The 22,484-nt window shown below is 55.7% G+C and overlaps 1 protein-coding gene across 1 annotated transcript in view; it reads left to right on the top strand.

Moving 5' to 3' along the window:
- PDIA5 (protein disulfide isomerase family A member 5) overlaps nucleotides 1–22,484 on the top strand; it is a 102,428-nt gene that overhangs the window by 33,521 nt on the left and 46,423 nt on the right. Inside the window, exons 4-8 of the mRNA XM_075556325.1 lie at nucleotides 5,291–5,374; nucleotides 5,655–5,700; nucleotides 11,109–11,201; nucleotides 15,610–15,670; nucleotides 21,209–21,276. Coding sequence (XP_075412440.1) covers nucleotides 5,291–5,374; nucleotides 5,655–5,700; nucleotides 11,109–11,201; nucleotides 15,610–15,670; nucleotides 21,209–21,276 — 352 coding nt within the window. The remainder of the gene's footprint in view (nucleotides 1–5,290; nucleotides 5,375–5,654; nucleotides 5,701–11,108; nucleotides 11,202–15,609; nucleotides 15,671–21,208; nucleotides 21,277–22,484) is intronic.

Below are 22,484 nucleotides of genomic sequence, written 5' to 3'. Positions count from 1 at the left end.
CAGGCAAGGGGAACAGGGCACCTGCTGGGCAGGAGGAGAGGGTGCTGTGGGACAGAGGTTCTGTGAAGGTGCGCTGAAGGAAGGGGTGGTGTCTTGAACTGAGGAGGCGGTGAGAGGGGTCGGGGGAGGCCTGCATGGAAGCGTTGTCTCTGCTGCTTACAGCCCTGAGGCCATGGGCAAGTCTGGTTATGGGACTTTGTCTTCTCATCTGTGAAATGGGTCGACAGGACCTAGCCTGCCTTCTTCCCAGAGCTTTCCGGTGAGGGTCAGGTGGTTGAGAGTTATTTCTAGGGCAAAAACACTGCTGAGATGTGAGCCCCCACTTTTGTTACTGTGCCTCTGGGCTTGCTCAGGGGGCTCTGAGGAGGGGCTAGGCGTGGAGAGGTGATGCCTTGTGATTGGCTGGGGCTCCCTGGCTTCTTCTAGGGTTGGCCCTGAAGCAGGTGTGAGCCCCCAGTACATCAGGCATTGTGCTCTGAGCCACAGCGGGATGTGGGGTTTGCAGAGGTTCATGTGACCTGGCTCTGACGTCAGGCTGCTGTGGGACCTTTGGCCCACCACTGACCCTCTCTGGGCTTCGGTTTGCATCTTCCACGTTGCCCTCACCCCTGAACAGCCTGGTTTGGAGAATGCTGGAAGTTGCCCGGTGGGGGGGGCAGGTGTGTGAGCATGTGGTGGGGTGTTTCTTGTTCGAGGTGCGTCTTTCCATCCTTCTGATGTCTGCTTCTTAGGGTTCTCTTCTCCTACCCTCGGATCCACTCGACCCCCCTTTTCCCTCTCACCCAACCGACTCTGTTGCCTCCCGGCCCCCCCTCATTCCTCTGGCCTCTTCTGCTCCTGAAGACGGGCATTTCTTTCCCTGCTTTCTGACTCCTTCCTCCCTGGCCCTGTACTCGAAGACCCTCCCCGCTGGTTCCCCACTGGTCCCAGGCCCGTCCCTTGTTGCTGGGAGGTGGCTGGCTTCTGTCCAGAGACTTGTCAGCTCTCCTTCCCCTCACTCCACCTCCTGGCTCCGAGCTGGGCGGCCACGCTCGCTTGGGCTGGTGGCTGTCTGGTGGTTAAGTGGGTTGTGTGTGCGGGGTTTGGTATTCCCCTCACGCCCCCGCCGCCTGGCAGTGGGGCTCGGCCTTGGCGTGAGTGTCGCCTGTTGCTGTCTGGGAAGTTGAGCTAGAGCCAGCAAGCTTTAGCTGTGCCCGGCGTGCTAATTCCAGAGGCTTCTCCCGGGGCGCAGGGCATTCACTGCTTTGCTTGCCCTGGGGGTTAAGGTTATTCCCTAACCACGTTTTTCTTCTTCCTCCTTGCTTCCTCCCATCTGTTTAGTTTCCTCTGGACCCACACCGGCTTCCTCCATCCAAAGGTCAGGGGCAGGCAGCGCATATTTTGAAGTCTTACATGTTTTGTTTCTAAACATGATTTGGATTTGCACTTGCCCCAAATAGTTTGTTTCTTTCAATATGAGCAAGAAGAGCCATGTGACTTCTGATATTTCTGGGCACACTGGTCCCCCAGCTGAGGAGAACCCTAGAACTGCAGGGTCGGAAAAGCAGGTGTGGGCAGGCATCCGTGAGGCTGAGGAGAGAACACAACATTCATTTCTACCGATTGCTCCTTCCCCCCGTCCATCCTCTCCTGCATAACTATATACGTCACAATGTGCTTTTTGAGGTGATAGGGTTAGGTTGCTACCTGCAAGGTTAGCTCGTTCAAGACCGTCAGGAGAAAGGCGAGGCCGTCTACTTCCCTAATGAGTTCGTCTCGGAAACCCACAGGGGCAGTTCTACCTGTCCCCTTAGGGTGGCTGGGATTCCGAATCCATCCGTGACTGTAAGTTTGCTTTTGGGGTTTCTCGAGGTGGGTGCCACAGAGAGCAGCCCAGCTGGGGAGGATCCCTGTTGCGGGGAGATCTCCCATCAGCAGTGCTGTGGGAACCCCGAGGTCCTGCCCTGCCCATTCCAAGACGAGTCTCTAATGGTGCCCTGCCTCTTGCCTCCAGTGACGTTCTTTTGTGTCCGAGGCACGTGACATCCTATTTCTAGACTGCTCACCTTGCATTCTCTGTGTCTCTGCAGTGAGGGGTGGCCCCTGCCTTTCTGCACTACCCCACCCCCACCCCCCTGGATCCCAGAGCCCTCCGTGCAAATTCACGCTACTTTGGACTCAGCAGAAGGGATAAAGCGTGCCCTCCTTTGACTGATACTGGGGTGTAAGGTCACGGTCAGTGACACAGGCCAGGTGCTGGGCCTGCTGGTTTTCTACGTGGCCTCTCTGCCCTACTGGGAGCAGGCTAGTGTTTTCTGGGTGACATGCTGACTGTGACTATGTGAGGATCATCAGGCTGGGAGGCGAGGGGAGAGATGATGGAGCTTCTGAGACTTGAGGGTAGAAAGGGGTCTGCCTGGGGTCCCCGTAGGAGGGATCAGAGTGCTTGCTCAGCTCCTGCACTTTGCTCCTGGGGCAACTCCTGTAGTTTGCAATGTGGAAAACCAAGGACCCCACCCAAAGTGACTGGGCTGGCCCGGGGCAGAGCTGCCGGGGAGGTGCCATTCCCACCAGCTGGCAAGCTGCCCTCCAGTGAGGGCCGTGGCTGCAAGCTGGGCCGGGCATGGGTTCAGGGGGGATCTCCCCCCTGAGCCTCACCCTGCCAGGTTGGTGGGTGTGGGGTGCTGCTCCTGCACCCGACCCTGGTTCAGTGTGAGCTACAGCTGGAGCAGGGTGGCTCTCCCATGGAGAGAGCTCTACAAGATTACGTGGGGGTGGGGTGGGGGCTGTGGGGGGCTCTCTGTTTTTGCAGATGTCAGGCGAAGCAGCTCTGAGCCAGGCAGACTAAACCAAATCTGGCATGGGGTTGGGGCTAGCAGAGTCTCAGGGAGCATGGCAGGCAGGAATCAGGGTAGACCTTCAGGGCACCCTGCTGGGTGCCAGTGTGGGTATAGAACACCTGCAGCCTGCCAGACTTGGTTCCTGTCCCTCACTGTTAGCTGATAGTTGGGTGGGAGGGAGGGAGGGAGGTGGTCACAGGGACACTCGGACACAACAGAACAGAGTGGGACAGGAAGTGCCATGTGGACGTTTGTAAACATGCGAGCTGAGCCCTTAGCAGGGAAGGGTGCGTCAGAGGCAGCTGGTCTACACGGACCCTCTGTTGGGCTGGGTCACCACCAGGCCCTGTCGGACGCTCCCAGTGGGAGCCGTGGGGCCTCCTGGTGGCTTTTACAAGTTGTGAGCGGGGTGAAAGTTTACTGAGCCAATCCATTTTCTCCGTCACTAGACCGAACGGGCTACCATCACCAAGCGCTGTAAAAGGGGCTGCTGTAGAGGACCCTGGGTGGACCGGGAGCCCATGTGGGTCAGAACCCAGACTGCTGGCTGGCAGGGTGAGGAAGGGTCTAGCCCCAGTGTCCTGGGCTGCCTTGTGAGTGTGGCGCCTGTCTTCTCACTCTCAGACTGTCCCCATCTTAAAGGGCTCTCACCGCTGCTGGGGGTAGGGGAGAGCCTACATTCATGAGCCGGCCCCCCTCTGAGCTCACCACACCTCTCTGCACCCCCAGTATTTGGCAGTCCTGGGGCAGAGGCTGCAGATGAAGGAGATGGCAGGAGGGGACATGCTGGACCAGGTCTCAGGTGGGGCAGGTGATGGCCCTGTCCCCTTCCATCCCAGAGAGACTGGTGTCTGGACATGCAGATTGTGTGTGTATGTTGTAGACAAAGCCCCTCTGTTTTGATTGTCTGTCGATGAGTGTTGGTTTTTAAAGTGGGCCTGATTTAATTAGTCCATCTGTTGTAGGGCTGGCACATGGCTGTGTGACTCGGGGGCTGTTAGGTGTGTGTGGGGGGGGCTGGGGAAACAGGTGGGAGAGGAAGGTGCATTCTCTCGGCTGGCTGTCATACTAGCAGACAGCGCCTCCGGAGACAGGCGATGTGCAGTCAACCCTCAACAGTGGGTGTTGGATGGCCAGGGCTGTCTCTTGAGTCTGCTTAGGTCTGGAAAGGTGGCCATGAGGTGCTGAGAGGGTCGCTACCTGAGTGGGGTGGCCACTGCCTGTTGGTTGTTGTGGCAGTGCGTAATGAGGTCCTGCGATACTGTGAGACAGGTGGGCCTCTGCGGGGCTGGGGCAGAAGCCAAACCTGGGGGAGGACCTGACCTATCTCTATGGGTGGGGAGAGGAGGCAGCATGGCAGATGCGGGATGGTGGTCACCCCATTGCCAGACCTATGGACACACGCTTGTTCGGCCTCCTTTGTGTTTTGACCCTGGAGACCTGGGTTGGGCAGGAACCTGCACCTCTAACAGGCCCTTGGAAGATGCTGATGGTCCTGGTCCAGAGACCACATGTTGAGGACCACCAGTCTAGCAGAGGACCCCTGGCAGCACCATGGGTTAAGTGTGGGCAGTTCGAACCCATCAGCAGCTCAGTGGGAGGAAGATGAGGCTGTCCACTCCTGTATAGATCGGCCACTGCAGAAAGTCTGTGGAAAGGGTCTGTAAGTTCATCAAGAGTTGGGATGGCCTGGGCAGCTGTGGGTTTGGTTTCTTTGGTTGGTCTGACAAAGCCGCGGTGCCCGGGTGCCTTACACACAGCTGTCCCTGGACTGAGAGATGACTGAAGGGCTTGCCTTCTAACCAGAAGGTTGGGGGTTCAAAACTACTCAACAGTACTGCTGAAGAAAGACCTTGCAAACCTCGTGGAAATTAGCCCCTCACAACCCCATGGAGCTCAGCTCTGCTCAACACGCGCGGGGTGCCATGACTCGGAGTCAATTCAGCTGCAGCCGCTGGGTGTCTCAGGAGCCCGAGGGTGCAGTTGCTTTCTGACATCCTGCTTTCTCGCTTTGGCTTATCAGCATGTGGTTAGATTCCACCACTTCTGAATCCCAGGACACTGTCTTCGTGTCTTGGTCAGAAGGCACGTTGGGCACACTAGAGCAGTAGAAACCAAAGTGTTGCTTGGGCCCCAGTGAGGTGGTGCTATTATGATGGGGAGCAGGGCTTCAGGGAGTGGGTGGTGGTGGTAGCAGGAAGCCAGTATTGTACCAGGGCTGGAAACCACTGGTCTAGGCATGGGTTTGTTTTTGTTTCTTCTTAAAAGGACTGTGTGCCCCTAGGCTTCTGAGATACCCCCTTTATCCAGGCCAGCCCGTATCCCAGGAGGCTAGCCCTCCTGAAGTTCATTCATTCACGAAGGGACCCCCTTGCTGCTGAGAACCCCAGGTTCCCCCGCTGGATCGCTGGAGGCCCCCTCCTCCATGAGCCCTGCAGGTAACACAGGGCTCCGGCATTTCTGTCTTTTAGTGATGCAGAGAGTAGAAAATTGTGCAGGAAGATGAAAGTTGACCTGCGCTCCGAGGACCAGAAGGTCGTATTATTCCATTACCAGTAAGTACACGTGGGTATTTCCAATTTCCAAGTAAGTGCTGACAGCATCTGTTGGCATTCTCAGCAACCCCGAGTTTTAGTCAGATGAGTTTTTATTTCAGAATCTCTTTGTGTTTTGTTGTTTTTGTTTGTTTTTAACCTTGGCTTTACAATTATTTCTTTTTAAAAAAATCTGAACTGTGTTTGATAGCTGAATCTTATTAAGATGCTGCCGGAAACCAAAGGCAGGTCTCTTCACAACCCTTCTGAAAGCTGACACCTTTTCCTCCTTGTTTGACAGGGACGGCGCGTTTCACACTGAGTATACCCGGGCGGTGACATTTAAGGTAAATCTGCCTCCCTCCTTCTCCGCAGAGGAGGGATGTGAACGGATGCCAGCAGTCTGGCAGGTTCTCCCGAGAGGAGGAAGGGCACCTGCCCAAACAGCTCTTCCGAGTGGCTTGAAGGGATGCTTATCTCGGAAGACAGCAGAGTATCTTAGGAGTGTGTGCACACCTCAGGAGGACTGGCCAGCCCTGTCGATGGGTTGGTGGATTTATCAGCACTTTTCTGATTCGACAAGGGCTATCCACACATCCCTCCCCGCCCCCAAACACCTGGTTCTCCCCTTCTGCTGTGACCTCAGGGGCCCTCCCTCATCTACGGGCAAAGGGGGCTAGATGCTCTCAGGTTAGCACTGGGGGGTACAGGACATAGGCAGCTGGCACCTTGGAACTGCCATAGGCTGTTCCAGGTGGATGCAGGTCCCTGCTGCAGATCTAGCTTGGAAGCCGCTGGAAGAGCAGTCAGGTGCACACAGAGGTGGTCCCCTGTGACCAGAAGGCACCTGCCCAGCCCAGTGCTACTGCTGCCCTTTGACTCTGCCTGCGCTTGCTCCAACAGCCCTCTTCCCCGGGTGCCTGGGCTGGACCACACTCTCCTCTGCAAACAGCACCTGTACCCTCACCCTATCTCTACTGCTGCTTCTACCCAGTGGGACCCTGAGTTCCTGGCTCTTTGTTTTTCTCTTTCCATTTTCTACCTTCTTTCCTCCTCCTCCTCCTCCCAGACTCTTCCGTTTGCCCCACCCTCAGTGCCCCTCTCCTCTCTGTCTGCCTGGCTCCCTCTGCACACCCTCCCCCTCCCCCCTTCCCATGCCCCCAGGTCATTTCCTGTTGATCCATTCGCACCCGCTCCTTTTTTAGTTGCTCCAGCTTTTACCTTACACAGTACAGCTCCAAAGCCTGACTCCTCCTCATTCAGCTCCCACTTAGACACGGAGAGAAAGTGACACCCCCTGGAGCTGCGCCTTCCTCTCGTCCTGGGGACGAAACCCAGTGTGCCCCAGGAAGATGGTGGGGCCAGGGGAGCAGGAGAAGCCTGCCTGCCTTATGGAAAGCAGGGGAACTGACTCTTTGTTGTGCTTCTGCTCCGAGTATACACTCAGCCCAGCCGGTCCCTTCCAGGACTCTGTTCTAGGATCCAGGAGCTGAGGCCTGGAAAGTGGGAGTGGTCTGAGCCCCCACTGGGCACATAAGCTGACTGAGCCCTGACCTTAGTCTCAGCCCTTCCAGAGGCCAGGTGTGTGTGGGGGTGGGGGTGGGGGTGGGGGTGGGGGAGTGGTCTGCTTTCTCCCCCAGTGAGATGTTTGCATCAACCAGCTGGAGAAGTGGGCTGAGCCGATGATGTTCCATTCCAGTGTTGTGGTCAGCGGGGGCTGAGGGCCACCAGGGATGGGGCAGAACGTCAGAGAGCACGTCCCGTGTCAGCGAGAGTAGCTAAGGTCAAAGTGCCTTTGGCCACCCATCTGATTTCCCCAAGGGCCTTGTGTCCAGAGAGAGGGCACAGAATGGCTCCTGGGGGGGGGGGCTGGACAGCCCCTACGTCCTGCACAGCTGTGCCAGCCTGGCCATTAGGGCTGCGGCATCATGATCCCAAAGACGCCAGGGCTGTTTTCATGTCCTCACCCCCACCCCAAACAATCACAAAGCAGGGACAGGAAGAGGGAAACTCCCTGTGTTAGGAGCCTTTTGCCGGTCAGCAGTCTGCACACCCACATCCTTATGTCAGCGGTGGCACGGGAGGAGCCCAGAAGGCGGCATTCAGGGGATGCTCAGATCCCCTTCTCCCTATCAGCTGTGTGTGTGGTGTCCCAGCCATGACAACCCCCTGACCCCCAGAGCACCCAGGAGAGGACAGCGGGTGGTTCCCGGACACGCGGCTCTCCGCAAACATAGAGAACGCGGTGTTGACTTAGGCTGACGTGGCAGGAGCCAGTGGAGCAAATGCAACTTCCGTTGGACACGAATCCGCCCACCTGGAGAACAAAGGTTACTCGCTGGACTGGTTCTGTCTGTCAGGTTAAACGGTTCACACATGTCCTTTTCCCTTGGCACGGAGGCAAGAGGGGACTGTGGGGAGCCATGGGTGGGTGTGCACACAGCACGGTCCTCGTTTTCATGGGTGCCTCGGAAATCTCCACCGGAGAGCTCCCAGCGCCGGGTATTTCTGGAGGCGCAGGCAGGGGGCGCCTGCATGCATTTCTTTCACCAGGCCCAGGTGGGGCAGGGTGTCTGCAGCTCCATGGTGGCTTGTTTTGCCCTGGGGAAGTTTTGACAAGGTCTGCCTCCTTCTGCTCAGGCCAGGAGGTGCTTGACAGCTCCCTGTGGGCGCACAGGGTGTTACTTGATGGAAACGCATCCTCCCATAGTAGCACTTCCCCAAGGGAAGGTCCTGGAAATAAGATTTGTATCCATAGGTCCACCCTGAGTGACTGTGGGATGGGTTGCAGGAGCATCCTTGCTGAAGGGGGTCCCCCGGACACCCCTCTAATCCACAGGCATACCCAGCTTCCATGTCTGCCACTGCCTGATGGCATCCTCTGAGGCCAGCATGTCCCCTGCCAACACCCGGGCTGGAGGCCCAACTGGTTGGTCGTCCCGCTTCTGGTTCTCACCGACCTCGAGCACCAACTGAGCGGGAGGGGAACACCACGTCTGCCCTGGGCCCGTGCAGGGCATTGTGGGCCAGGAAGCATTGTCCCCTCCTGTCCATTTCTACCTTCTCCCCAAAGCAGTGGAGATTTGTGTTGGTTGTCCACCCAAACCTGTCTTTACCCGGGCTCCCCAGGGAGACAGCCCCAGGAGGGGATGCGCTTCGATTGCCACCAGTCCGACGTGACTCAACTGCACTGTGTTATACGACAGGGCTTCGTAGCGCTTGTGGGAACATGTCATTTCTGCTCATTCCATTTTTTAATGAGCTTTTTAACCCCCTGGTATGTATGCTATATATCTGTGCGTGTGTGATGTAAACATCTGTAACTACCTGTGATGTGCACAGGTGAGGAGCTTTAAAAGTCCATGGAATTGAAGGGTAATAGACGTTTTCTACAAGCTTTTTGAAGGGTGTGTGTGTGTGTGTGCATGCGCATATGCTGTGCTATTTAAGGAATTAAGTGACAGGCAGGAGAGGGCAGGCCAGCAGCCTGGAAGCGCAGGCAGAGTGTGTGTGTCTGTGGGACTCTTTCCCCCCCCCCAGGAGAACCTCCCCTCCCCCGTGACCTTGGGTCTGGATGAGCCCCACCCATGCGACGAGGGAACCTGCTTTACTCGGTCACTTCACAGGGTTCCCTCAGGGCCATGGTGAAGGGTCTGTCCCTGGGTCCGAGCCTGTCATAAGCTATATGCCTCATTTTTGTTCCTCGTTCTTTGCGCCTTTTATGATCAGTATCTTTATAAATCCAATCTTTTTTGGGGGTGGGAGCGGTTGGAAATGTTACATACAAATGTACTTAAAATCCAGACCTATTGCCCTCAAGGTGATTCCAACTCATAGCAACCCTGTATAGGGTTTTCAAGGCTGCAAATTTTTATGGGAGTAGACAGCCTCATACACACACACACACACACACACACACACACACATACACGTAAACCTGGAGAGCAGCTGGTGGGTTTGAACCACGGACCTTGTGGTTAATAATCCATTGCTTCGCTGACAGCACCACTGGGCCTCTTTTAAATACATACATACACACTCACTCACAGGTGCCGGTTCCTAGTGGTGCTAATGGACAGAATGGAACTGCCCTGTGGGTCTCAGGCTGAGTCCTTCCTGGGCAGACAGCCGCGTCTTTCTCCCGAGGCGCAGCTGGTGGCCTGCGGTCACTAGCCCAACATGTAGCCCACCACACACACGATCAGGGCTGTCTCGATACGTGGTCAGTAAATCATAAGCAGGACTGAGATGATAAGGAAGGAAGAGCAGGACGTATTGCTGTTTTCATCAGTTGCAGTAATAACCTCATCTGGTTTCTTGCTGGGAATGGGTGGTGTTTCTAGTCAGAACATTAGCGTTGTCTGTGCGGGCCTTTTTTCTTTATAAATCTCACGGTCACCTCTCGCTGCTTCCTCAGTGGCCCTAGTAACTAGCGACGATCAATCATTGGGGCCGTGTTTTCAGGCAACTGAAGCCACGGCCTCAGCTGAGGAAAAGTCCTGCTACTCCTTTCCCTGGAAACGCTCCTGACATCTCGCCTTCCTCCTTCCTCATCATCGTTTAGTTCTTCATCGGCATTTCCGCCCACTTCAGAACCCGTGAGGTCCTTATCTGCCAGCCCCTCGCTGCATCCCCACCGGCAAGAGGAGGCTCTGAATTGTGCCCGATTGCCACGTCCCACCCTCCTCTCCCATCACCCTCCCCTGATCCCATGCTTGGGACTGTTCGTTACCGCTGCTGCTGACTTCACTGTTGACCGGGCCACAGCCCCGCTGTGTGGTCGGGCTTTGTACAGAAAGTCATCAAACTGGACGCCTGCCAGAGACCATGTGCACATTACGCATACCGTGTTGCGTGTAGTAAAGTCATTGGATGGACCCCAGAAAAGGGGACAGTTGTGAGTGCGCTTCGTGGTGACTGGGTCATTTGATGTCAGCTGCCCCTTGGCCTGTGGTCAGCTCCCCAGCCAGCCTGAGCCTTTCCGGCCCCTCTGGCTCTGACAGTCAGTGGAGACTTGCTAAGGCAAGTTACGCCCCAGATCCTTAAAGTCTGGGTCGTGCCTTATCCCCAGCGCACTTGCAGGGGCGGGGCTTGGTGTAGAAACCTGATGACCCGGCAGAGGCTCATCCTGCCCTGGGGGCTTCCCAGCCTGTGCCCCACGAATGCACCCCAAATCAGAATTTAATGTACTCCCAGCCCAACTTAACATCATGAGATAGTGCGGAGCGTTCACCAGGAGGTGTGATTTGCCTGCTTGTGGGATTGAAAGGGTTAGCCGCAGCTGCGTGGTGGGGAGTGTTTCTCGTTTGGACAAGACTAGAGACTTTCATTCCCACTGATCTCAGAGACAAGCGTGTCACTGCCTCGAGGAAGCCAACTGCAGGGGCTGAAATGCCCTCTTTTTGTCCTTGAAGAGATGTATTACTTAGGAATTGGCTGACCTGAATGAATAATGGGTCATGTGACTGAAAACGTCTGTCTAGGTGGTAGGGTTTTTTTTTAGGGCACTACTGTGTGACATGAGCCTTTATGACTTGAAAATTGACCCCTGTCCCTTAACAACAGGAGCAGGATCTGTGAGTGCCAGAAACAGGTGCCATCCCCCAGCATAGGCTGCTTGCTGCTCCTGACTGGCTACGGAGTGGAGTTGGCCAGGGCCCTGGGGTCTCTAGGCAGAAGGACAGGGCAGCATCCCGAGCCCCCTTCCTCCCTCTTTACTGGTTGAAAACACCGTCTCTTCTCTTCTCTCCCCTAGTTCTTAGTGGCCTTTCTGAAGGACCCCAAAGGGCCCCCACTGTGGGAGGAAGATCCGGGAGCCAAAGACGTTGTCCACATTGACAGTGAAAAGGTAAGCTCTCCCCGTCCACACTGGACCCTGACCCAGGGCCTCCCAGGGGAGGACTCCGAGGAACTGCAGATGGGGGTGATCTGGGGTCACCGCCGCTTCCTCCAGTGCCCTGGTGTTCCGGCTAACAGGGTCACCGGGTGACTGCCTAAGCACATTTCTCCTTTCTTCGCTTCCTTATCTTTATGTATTTGACATTCTTAGACTTTCCTACAAGGTTATAGATTTAAATGCCTTCTTTTGGATATAATGCAGCTGTATAATGCTTTGCTGCATAATCTGCGAGGCTCAGGTTAGATGTCCGCATCTTCAGGCTTCTACAAATCTCAGTCATTGTGTCACTTGGAGCCAGTGATCCAGTCTTTTAAACTTCCAGCTCCTAATTGGTTGGGGAATCATAGTTCTGTATTTTAACCTTCATATTCCTGGGTCTTTTAAATCGTTTTATTGGGGGCTCGTACAACTCTTATCACAATCCATACATCGATCCATTGTGTCAAGTACATTTGTTTCCCTCATCAGTCTCAAAACATTTGCTTTCTTCTGGAGCCCTTGGTATCAGCCCCTCATTTTTCATATTCCCATTTTTAACAGAAGACCCTAACCAGCCCCTGCTTACACAGGCGACCCCCCACCTCCAACCCCATCCCATGCAAGCCTCAGTGCCTCCTTGGGCCACCAGACCTGGGCTCTGACCCAACGTGGTCTGAGCAGACTGAGCATGCTTGGTCTTATGCAGATAAAGTAAAGTATACCCCTGACCCTCCTCCACAGCTGGCTCCCTCTTCATGTAAAATGATCTCTTTCTGACTCCCCCCGCCCAAACCCCCGTACTGCTTTTCAATCAGGTAATTATTTTACGTATGTTTTTTATTGTGCTGCAGATAAAGTTGACAGAAGCAGTTGGTTTCCAGTTGAGCACTTCATGCCCATTTTGATGTGTGCCACTCCTCTCTGTGTTTACCACGCTCCCACCTTTCCTGCCCCTTCCTGCGCCTGAGCTGGGTCTGAGCGTGGTTCCCTGGGCCGGTGCTGCCCTTTTGATCTCCTGTGGTTGAGCTAGGAATGCCTGCTGCCCTGGCGTTCCTGTCCACTCTCTAGCCCCACTGGCTGTTTGGCTAAACATTGACCACTGGCTTGAAGAGTGTTTGAGGACTCTAATCACGGGGATCCAGTCATCTCTGTCAGTCCAGACATGCTAGTCGTGTTTATGATTTGGGGTTTTGTTTTGCATTTTTATCCCACTCCATGTAAACAAACAGAGCCCGAGCGACTGTTAAGTGGAAGCGGGTCTGTAGGGAGACCTTGTAGGGTGATTTCTTTTAGAGCAGGTCATCAGTGGGACCGGGCACCATCTCTGGGTCAAGTCCTTTGGGCTAATGATTTCTTTGCGTCTCTGGTAGCCTTTATTCTTCTCTGCTACAGACAGGGAGAAGCCACAGTTTCACCCTCGCTCACAAGTGCTCAGGGCCCTGGTCACAAGCTCTTGAGACCCAGTTGCTAGTTACAAAGTAGGGTGTCAGAAAACTACACGTCTTTTCACTATGTCCTGGTGAGTTTCCAGGGGAAGTTTGCACAGCAAGCATCTTGCACATTTTACATACAAACTGTAAGATTCTCTCCGAGTGCACACTGGTGCCGAGGAAACGCTGCAGTTGATCCCTTCTGGAGGAGTGGTCAAGGGAGGCCACTGGGGCCAGCCTAGCGGTCCTGGGGTGACTGGAGCCCAGCGGCTGTGCTTCACAGTTCTCAGAGATAGAAAGCACCAGCAGATACGTGAGATGAGGACGCTGCTTGAGACAGTGTGGTGGCCAGGGTAGAGGCTCTGTTAGCGGGGGAGGGGGCGGGGTGGTGGTAGTGGTGTTCTTTCTGTGTAGATTCTGTGATACCAAGCCCCCTGCCACTGAGTTGATTCTGACTCATCGGCCCTAGGCCCCTGCAGGCCAGGGTACAACTGTAGGCTTACCGAGGCTAGAAGTCTTTATGAAATCGAATCGCCTCATCTCTTCCCCGAGGAGCCCTGGTGGATTCTAACTGTTGACCTTGCAGTTAGCAGCCCAGCATGTAAAACCAGCTACGCCACCGGGCTCCTCAGTTTCTCTATCAAGACATGTCTTAGCCTCTGTGAAAACCTGCCACACTCCCGCCTCCAAATATTTATGTCTCGATATTCCTAAGATTGTTCCATAATGTAGGATTTTTAAACAAAAGCATGCCTCACACCTGTGCTGTAACCTTGTTGTTAGGCTTTGATATCTCCCATCATGTGCTTAGAGAATGCCCTCATGAAATGAAGTTCTGAATTCAACGGTGAATTGCGGATCCTGTTTGTAAGCTTAGAGGCCCACAGCATACTAAGGGAACAAGTGTCTGCGAGTATGATACATGTTGCCAGGCAGGGAGTGAAACCACATTGCCACCGGCTGAGAAAACCTTTTGGTCTCAGGTTTCTCTACCAGGTTCTGTGTCTAGGGACTGCAGAAAAGCATCTTAAAGGTATTAGCATCCTCTGCCCCTTGTCTGGATCAGAGATCTTGGAGCTCTAGCGTGAGGTGAGTGCCGCCTCCCACCAGTTACGTAAACAAGAGGAAGCTTTTTCTGGGGCTGTGATACAGTGTTCTCAATCCTCAATTGTTCTCAATCCTCAATCCTGTTTTTTATTTACTGTAACTGAAACGCTATAAGTAATGCCTGCTTACTGTTGAAATCCCAAACTTACTCCTACTGCCACTGAGTCAATGTCTATGCCCACTCGTAGTGACCCTATAGGACAGGGTAGAACTGTCCCTGTGAGTTCCCGAGGCCGTTGCTCTTTAAAGGAGTAGAAAGCCCTGTCTTTCTCTCAAGGAGTGGCTGGTGGTTTCGAACTGCTGACCTTGCAGCTGACAGCCCAACACCTAACTGCCAAGCCAAGCACAGCTCAAGGTCAAACAACACAGAACTGACATTCGTTGTTTCTTCCTTTGAGAAACACCGACTGCCGCTCTTTCCAGCCTTCAGCGTGATACAGAGTTAAGGATGGTCCCTTACATGTCTTTTATGTGCTACTTTTTGTCCTTCCTTTGCCCTCCACTTAGTGTAGCCCAATCAAACCCCGAGCCCTGGGTCTCGGAACTGGTTCCAACCCCTGGTGCCCCATAGGTTTTCCAAGGCTAAGAACCCTTCTGAGAGCAGACTACTCAACAACCTCACACCACGAGCGAGGTCCTCTTCACTCTCTTGTGTGTGTGTGTGTGTGTGTGGGGGGTGTCGTGGAAGTGCAGCTAGGCACCTGGCCTGACTACTGTATCCTGCCAGGTGGCCTTGGAAAAGCCATTTGTCCCCTCTGGGCCTCCGCTTCCCATCTGTGATGGGTGAGGATGGTTGAGAATGAACGCATGCCTGGGGCCTGCTGTGACTCCCCCGGTGTGCCCCCCCTCACATGATGCCAGTCAGACTCAGACTGCCTGTTCTTCCCGGTATGGGAAAAAGATAGTCTGGTTGCTGGTGGTCCAGTTTGTCTGCACGCACGTCTCTGGCTGGTGGGTACCCGGCTGCAGACAGTTCCAGCGGCACGCTTGTCTGAGTCTTGCTTTCAAAACCAGCGCAGTCGAAACTGGCTTCCAAGGGGCTCTGCTGGGCTGGTGAGGTTGCCGTCAGAGGGCTCAGCTCCGGGTCCCACAGCTGTTCTCTCGAGGGCTACTCTGGATGGCCCCCATCAAAGAGCAAACCAGAGCCGCGTTGGGCTCAGGGAAGTCAGGAAAATCGTGCCAAGGAATTCTTTAACGTCCCCACGATGGACCTGCGCATTCGGGGCTGTCCTGGGAGGACTTCCTTGGGGAACCTCACCCCACCGTTCCACAGCTCCCATCTCTCCCCTAGGACTTCAGAAATGTCCCCAAACTTTAAAGGAGCTTTATAAAGGACACTGGAGGAGCCCCTGAATCCTGCCCCAGAGTGCTGTTTGGACGTGGTGTCGGTGGGAGAGCACAGAATTCCTCGGGTCAGCACTGCGCTCCTAATGCTCAGACCCACTGCCTTCACATTCTGATGTCGTGGGGTTGACAGCCCTAGTGGCGGAGTGGTTACGTGTTAGGCTGAGAACCGCCAGGCCAGCGGTTCAAAGCCACCAGCCACTCCGAGGGAGAAAGACGGGGCTTTCTACTCCTGTGAGGAGTGACGGTTGTGGAAACTCACAGGCAGTTCCGCCCTGCCCTGTAGGGTCGCTGCGAGTCAGTGACTCGATGGCACGAGCTGGGTGTACCCTGTGTTGTGTGTCCGTTCATTGGTGGGGGGTGGACAGGGCTGCAGTGCACGTTGGCCATGAGTGGACTCTGGTGTGCTCGCCCCTCCTGGGGCTGCGTGGACCTGGGCGACAGTCTTGGACATCCCTGGGCCGGCGGTGACCTCTCTTGCCTTCCTTTTGCCGCAGGACTTCAGGCGGCTGCTGAAGAAGGAAGGGAAGCCTCTCCTGATGATGTTCTACGCCCCCTGTGAGTGAGCCCTGTCCTCCGGGGACCCTGAGCGGGGCTGGGAATGGGCCCTGACTCTCGCTGTCACACTGACTCATGTCTGCATCTGCCTCCGTCTGTCTGCACGCCTTGATGGTTCTTGGCATTTTCGTGTGACTCCTCCCCTCCTGCTGCCTCCTCCGTTTAAATGCCTCTGGCCTGGAGTCAGCATTCTTCTACCCTCCTCTACATCCACCTGCATCTCTCCAGCTAGCTCTGCCTTCCTTGCCCCTCAGCCTCTGATGGGACACCCTCTCCTGCCTGGCAGGCATGTGCTAGGGCACCGTGCACGTGGTCTCTGGGATGCCCGAGTGCCCCCATGCTACAGAATAGCCACTGCCACCCTCCACACTGTCAGCGTTAGCAGCACGCCCTGCAGCCTTTTGTGGCGGGGAGATCCGGGGCCCAGACTTTGGGTTCAGACCCTGTGAGGCAAGGACTGTGGGGAGCAGCGCGGGAATTCCGAGACGACAACAGAAGGCCTGGGCTCTACGCCAACTCTGCCACACTGACCCCTTGGCCGAGTCTCCCCCTTCTCTGGGCCTGTCTCCAGACCTGTCTGTACAATAAGGGCCCAGATCATAGCAGTGACTTTCCACCTTCTTCACCACATGTCATGGTACTGAAAGGATTTTACGTGGGAACCCAGTACTGCACCCTTGATGCTGACGGGTCGGTTCTGAACTCATACACATGGGAAGCACACGCGGGCACGTGCTTGCAGAGCAGGACTGCCCCACAGGGTGGTGGGGCTGGGAGCCGAAGCAGCACATCGCCAGGGCTTTCTGCCACGCTGCTGCTGTGCTGATTTGAACTGCCAGCCTGTCCGGTGGTCACTGAGAGCAAACCCTCTGTGTCACCAGGTGCCTGTCCAGTGCTAATCCCACCAACATCCACTGCCCTTGGGTTGATAGCGGCGCCCCTCGAGGGCCAGAGAAATGCCTCCTGTGGGTTTCTGGGACTAAATCTTTATGGGAGCAGAAAGCCTCATCTTTCTCCCAAGGAGTAGCTGGTGGGTTTGAACTGCTCACCTTGTCGTTAGCAGCCCCACTTGCAGCCCATGACGCCACCAGGGCTCTATCCAATACTGTAAGTCCATGAATTGTATTCTCTGTGAGTAAACAGAAGCAAAGGGTTTCCCAAAGCCATACCTGCCCTTATAACCTGCCATCCACCTCCCTCTTCTCTTTACTATAGGCAGTGCTCACGGATGTTTTTCTTGTCAGTTTTACTTTTTAAAGGATGAGTTTTTTCCTATGACTTCACCACCCTCTAATACAAGGGTGAGCCCACTCAGGCGCATGGACTGGCTTCCTCTTTGTAAATAATTCTTGATTGGAACACGGCAGAGCTGAGTAGCCGAACAGACATGGTCTTGCAAACCCTTAAATATTTACTGTGTGGCCGGCCCGGTAGTCTAACGGGTCCTGAGCTGGGAGCCTTTGGCCACACATTCCCTCAGGAAGGGCATGGCTGGCTTGTGCCCAGCACGTCCAGGGCACTGGCAGGTGGCACCAGAGCTCTGCCTGCCCTTTAAGCTCGCCTCAAGTCCCCCTGTCTGAGAAGTCCTGTAGGCAAAGAGCCTGCTCATCTCTACTGGCCGGGTTTCTCTCTGGGGGCTGAGGGTTTTGCCTGGCTTGTACCCCACCGCAGCCTCTCCTCCGTCTGGTTCTCAGTGCTCAAGTCCCCAGGCCTTGCCCCTCCCTGACCCAGGGGTATGTCCACCAGGGATCCTCTCGCTGATGGATCCAGCTTCTTTATTAACATCTATGAATTGATTTCCCTTTTATTGTTTCTCCTCAAAGTGATCTTATTAATTGCCCTTGTCAGGAATGGCTCCAGGATTTGTCCTGCCTACACAGCCCAAATCTCAGGCTGCCCACAGTCTGCCCTCAGTGCATGGGTGGGACGAAAGTGGAGGACCACCTGGGACAGGAGACGGCAAGTGGCAAGGGGCCGGGTGCTGCCGGCCCAGGAAAGGTTGCCGCGTGATGGCACCGGCTCATCATGTGCAGTGAAGGGCGGCTCTCCAGCAGTTTGCACCTGAAGATAGGCGCCATCCCCCCACCCCCCCACTCTGCGCTCACTGAGGCTGTCTGGCAGCCTGTCCCCCATCGTCACGGCTGACGGGCCACATGAGCTTCATCATTGCCTGTGTAGGGTAGCGAGGTCCCTTTTAGCATGAGTCTTGGGGGAGCAGAAGACTCGGGTTCAAACTTGCCACTGGCTGGTCAGTTGAGGGGCCTCCTGGCTATTTTGTAAATGAGACAAACTTGCTTTTTATTCCATTCTTGGTACTTCACAGCCTCACAGTTGCGGCTTAGGCCTGGGCTCAGCAGCAGCTTGCTAACTGGGACGTTGGTCAGGCCCTTCGGCCCTTTGATGGTGCCTGGGCCCAGCCCACCGAAGGCAGTGACAGGGAGGCGGGTTCCCGGGGTCCTGCTGTGCAGTCACTGAAAAACCAAAGTGCTGACTGCTTTGACTTTGGGGTTCGAGGCTGATCATTAGTCTTACTTTCCCCCCTGAATCTGGAGAAAGATAAACCCAGCTTGGGGTCCCAGTGTCAGCTCTATTTTGGGGAGAGTTAAATTGGATGCTGTCCCCCACCTGTAGCTTCCTGTGACTCCTCCGTCACCTCTTCTCTTCAATGACTGCTCCGCTCAGCCCTGCTAGACTGAGGGACAGAGGCTGACTGCGTGCGTGCGTGCACACGTGCAGGCAGAGCTGAAAGTGCAGCCACACGTGTGAGGACAGGTGACAAGTCAAGGGCTGGAGGGATGAGGTGGCCCCGAGGCTGTCGGAAGCCAGCCTGCAGAGTCCCTCCAACTTAGAAGGAGTTGGGGACCCAGAGGAGCACCCGGTGGTTTCAAACTACTGACCTTGCAGATTGCCACCCAGTCCACACTGACCGCCATGCCACCAGGGCTCTGGACGTGAACTTCAGCTCAAGCTTGATGTCCATCCCTCTCCCAGGGAGGTGCCCAGGGGTACAGGGTCTGTGGCTGTGCTGAGGGGGCAACTGCTTCCCTGATTTTGTGTGTTCAGCCGAGCAGGGCCCGTCGGCGGCCCACACATTCCCTGGCCCCACTGCGTGCGTGGAGATGAGAACTAGCAGCCGGGCGGTGCTGTCCCAGGCAGTTTCGGGCCCGTGGTCTTTGGCTGCACGCATCTCAGCCCTGCTTACCACATACTGGCAGCCCAGGAGGTTTAACAGCCTGGCCCGGCAGAGTCCATGGGCAGCTCTGGTTGAGGGAGGGCTAGGTGTCAATGGAGGCCGAACTGGCGTAACAGCGGTGATTTACAGCACGCCTCTGAGTGGGGGTGGGGGGTAGGGGGGAGGCACACACCATCTAGTGAAGACCAGGGCCTTTGAACCCAGAAAGGACTGAACCAGAGATGGAGAGCCTTGGAGAACAGAGCCTCTCAGGGCCTGCATTGGTCCCACCCACTGGATAACCTCGCTTGCTCATTTGCCAACTATACCCAGGAAGGAGGGGAGTGGTGCAGACTGCCCAGCAAGGGGAGTGCAGGTTAGAACTTGCTGTCCAGACTCCGGTCCTTTCCAGGGGCCAGAGCCCATGTCTTTCACAGGAGGCCAGCCTCCTCCCTCTCCAGCTAAGCCAGACTGGCACTGTCGGGCGGCCCCAGGGGTGTCCGTGCAGAGCTCTGCCTGCAGGGTTTTCCGCGTCTGCACCGACATTCTCCCGCCGCACCTCTGGGTGGACTCCAGTCATTTCAAGATATTCTTTCAGTAAAAGGGGAAAGGGACCGAAAAAGCCCCAATGTTGTTACGGTGCTGGCCGAATCGCTTCCTCCGTGCGCCCTCTGATCTGGGTTCCCGCGCGTCCCTGCCTGGCTCTCAGGGCCTGTTGTGAGGTTTGCCTTTCTGCCTCCTCCCGATGCCCTGACTCACAGGCGAGCTCAGTGGCCTCTGCGCGTCCAGCTCGCCATGCAGAGTGCCAGCTCCGCACGGCCAAGCCTCCCGGCCCCTCATTCCTTTGTCTTCCTTCGAAGTATTGCTGTGCACACGTGGACACAGCACGTGCCAATGAAGCTTTCTCACCTGTGCGACGGATACCATTCCATTAGCCCTGTTATGCGACTCACTGCCCAGAGCTGTTCCCACATGCCCATCACCATAAACAGAAACCCCGTGCTTCCTAAACAGGATTCCCCCACTCTACCTCCTCCTGGCCGCCATGGTAACCAGCAGTACACGCTGGTCCCTAGATGAGATCTTGCGTAGGAGCGGGACATGCCTTATACAGTCCTCTTGTGAGCGACTCATTCACTTTGTATGATGTGCCCAGTGCTGCACCTTTTCTGCTGGATTGCAGGAATATTGGTGGTATAGCGGTTATAAGTTGGGCTGCTAACTGCAAGGCCAGCAGTTCGAAACCACCCTCCGCTCCTCAGGAGGAAGATTCGCTTTCCACTCCCAGAAAGAGTTAGAATCGCCGAAACTCACAGGGGCAGTGTTCCCTGTTCTATGGGGTTGCTGTGAGTTGGCATCAACTCGATGGCAGTGAGTTTGGTTTTATTTTGAGTTTTTATTTGCATTATTAATAAGCTGGCTGTCTCATCCCCAAGGAGCCCTGGTGGCCTCATGATTACACGTTAGGCTTCGATCCACAAGGTCAGCAGTTCAAAACCACTGGCTGCTTGGGGATGGGGGACAGAGAGGGCTTTCTACTCCAGTAAAGAGTGACAGTGTTGGAAACACAGGGGCAGCCCTGCCCTGTCCTAGAGAGTTGCTGTGAGCCTGCCTGACGTGATGACACGTTTGCTTGGAGTTTGGGGTACCCAGTCCCTCTGGTGGGCCACAAACACCGTGTTTGCCTAGCCACACCCAGTCTGTCGTTTAGTGGGTGGTCCACCACCATGACCAGAGAGGCCACTAGCGATGGGCCATTGTACCACTGGGCCCTATGAAATCATCCGCAGTACCACCTCTGCCAATGCCACTTACAAGTAGCTTCCAGCTTTTGGCAATTGTGGACAGTGCCTCAGTGGACACTGCATTTGAGTCCCTGCTTTGAAGTCTGCAGTGCGGGATGGAGGTGGGCGTGCTGTGTCGTGTGGGTGACTCTATTTGATGTTCGAGGAGCCCCCACACCACCACCCACCGTGGCTGTGCCATTGCCCGCCCCAACGAGATGGACCTACCCAGGGGCTGCGGCCGGGGCCTTGACCCTCATGGCGGGGAGGATGGCGCAGGGCCGGGTCGTGTTTCATCCTCTTGCCCTGGGGTCACTGTGAGTTAGAGCGGATTTAGGATGGCACCTGTAACACCCCTCCCCCACCCACCGCCCCGAGCAACGTGCATGGGCTCCATGTGGCCCCAGCCTCGCCATGTTGGTTGTCTCCTGCTTGTGTGATCTGGCTCCTTCCAGCAGGGGTGCCTCCTGCCGCCCTGGTCTTCGTAGGCCGAGGGGCTGTGGGTGCTCATGGGCTGGAAGGGTGGTGGAGAGTGGGGTGACCCCTGGTCACCATGTGCTTTTCTCCTGCCTGTGTGACTAGGGTGTAGTGTATGCAAGAGGATAATGCCACACTTCCAGAAGGCCGCCACCGAGCTCCGAGGCCACTCGGTAAGTGAGCCCCTGCCATGCCCTCTGACCCCTTTCTCCTCTGGGGAGCAGGGCGGGGGGAGGAAGAGGGGGAGCTTGAGATTGAGCACGCTGAAGGCATGCGCCCGGGCAGCCGGGCACCCACTGTGGGGTCTAATTCGGGAATGAAGGCTTGCGGGAGGTTGAGAGACCCGTTCTCTGTGAGCATTGAACCCCCATCAGGTGTCTAGGACCAGGGGTTTGGCCGTGGAAAAGGCTCGGTGTTGGTGGGGGCTGGACATCAGGAGTGTACAGTTACTGAGGTGAGGCTCCCAAGTGGGCCCAGTGGCAAAGAAGAGGGCGCGGGGTTAACAGTGCCAGGGCAGAAGTACAAAGCGCCGGGGCAGTTTCCTGTCAGTCTGGCTCTCCCCCTCCCCAAACTCCCAAGCCTGTGGGTCCCAAGAGGCTACAGCAGGACAAGGCAGGTCACACCCTGGGAGCTGGGGACCCGTGAAGGTGGGTGTCCTCTGAAGAAAACGTTTGGAGAAACCAGGGTCGAGCCCAGAGGAGATGCCCACCTCCAGGGGACAGAAGGTGGACCCGGGGCCACTGTGGACAGGCCTTCAGAGAGGTAGCAAGTAGACCTGGGTGGGGGGAGAAGGGTCCCCCACAGAGTGGCCGCTGCCCCTGTGTTGCTGTCCCCTGCCAAACTTGTCTCTTCTGGGCTCTGTGGCCATGCATTTGTGCACCCACCCCGAGTAGCAGAGAGCTTCTTACTTTATCTCCTTTGTCTCCTGCACCCCACGTGCTAACAGAGAAATGGCGGCGACTTCTCTGGGGAGCATGGAATATTCCATACGCTCCTAATGAAAGGGCATCGCAGGAGCCATCTCGGCGGGGCCGGCCAGAGTCCCATGAAGGGAGTTCTGAGCTCTTGAAACCGAATCATGATTTCTATGGTTTAACTTACGCTGGCGATTATTTCAGAGTCAACTTGGAGCGTGGACGGCAGCCCCTGAGGGGTGGGGGCAGCTGCAAGATTGGGTGGCAGAAAACACCAGGACTTTCTCTTCTGACCTCATTCCGGGAGAGACCCAGGGCCTGCTGCTTCCTCGCTAATGAATTTTTAGTAACTTGCCTGGAGATGTTTGCTTTGGGCTGCGCACACCTCACTCTGGGGAAATGCCACTTCACATTTTGGGGACTCAATAGATACCACATATTAAGATTATTTCGCCCGGAGAAAAGAC

This window comes from Tenrec ecaudatus, chromosome 8, assembly GCF_050624435.1.
Source record: "Tenrec ecaudatus isolate mTenEca1 chromosome 8, mTenEca1.hap1, whole genome shotgun sequence".
NCBI classification, from domain to species: domain Eukaryota; kingdom Metazoa; phylum Chordata; class Mammalia; order Afrosoricida; family Tenrecidae; genus Tenrec; species Tenrec ecaudatus.
This window is presented reverse-complemented; position numbering and strand designations above follow the sequence as displayed.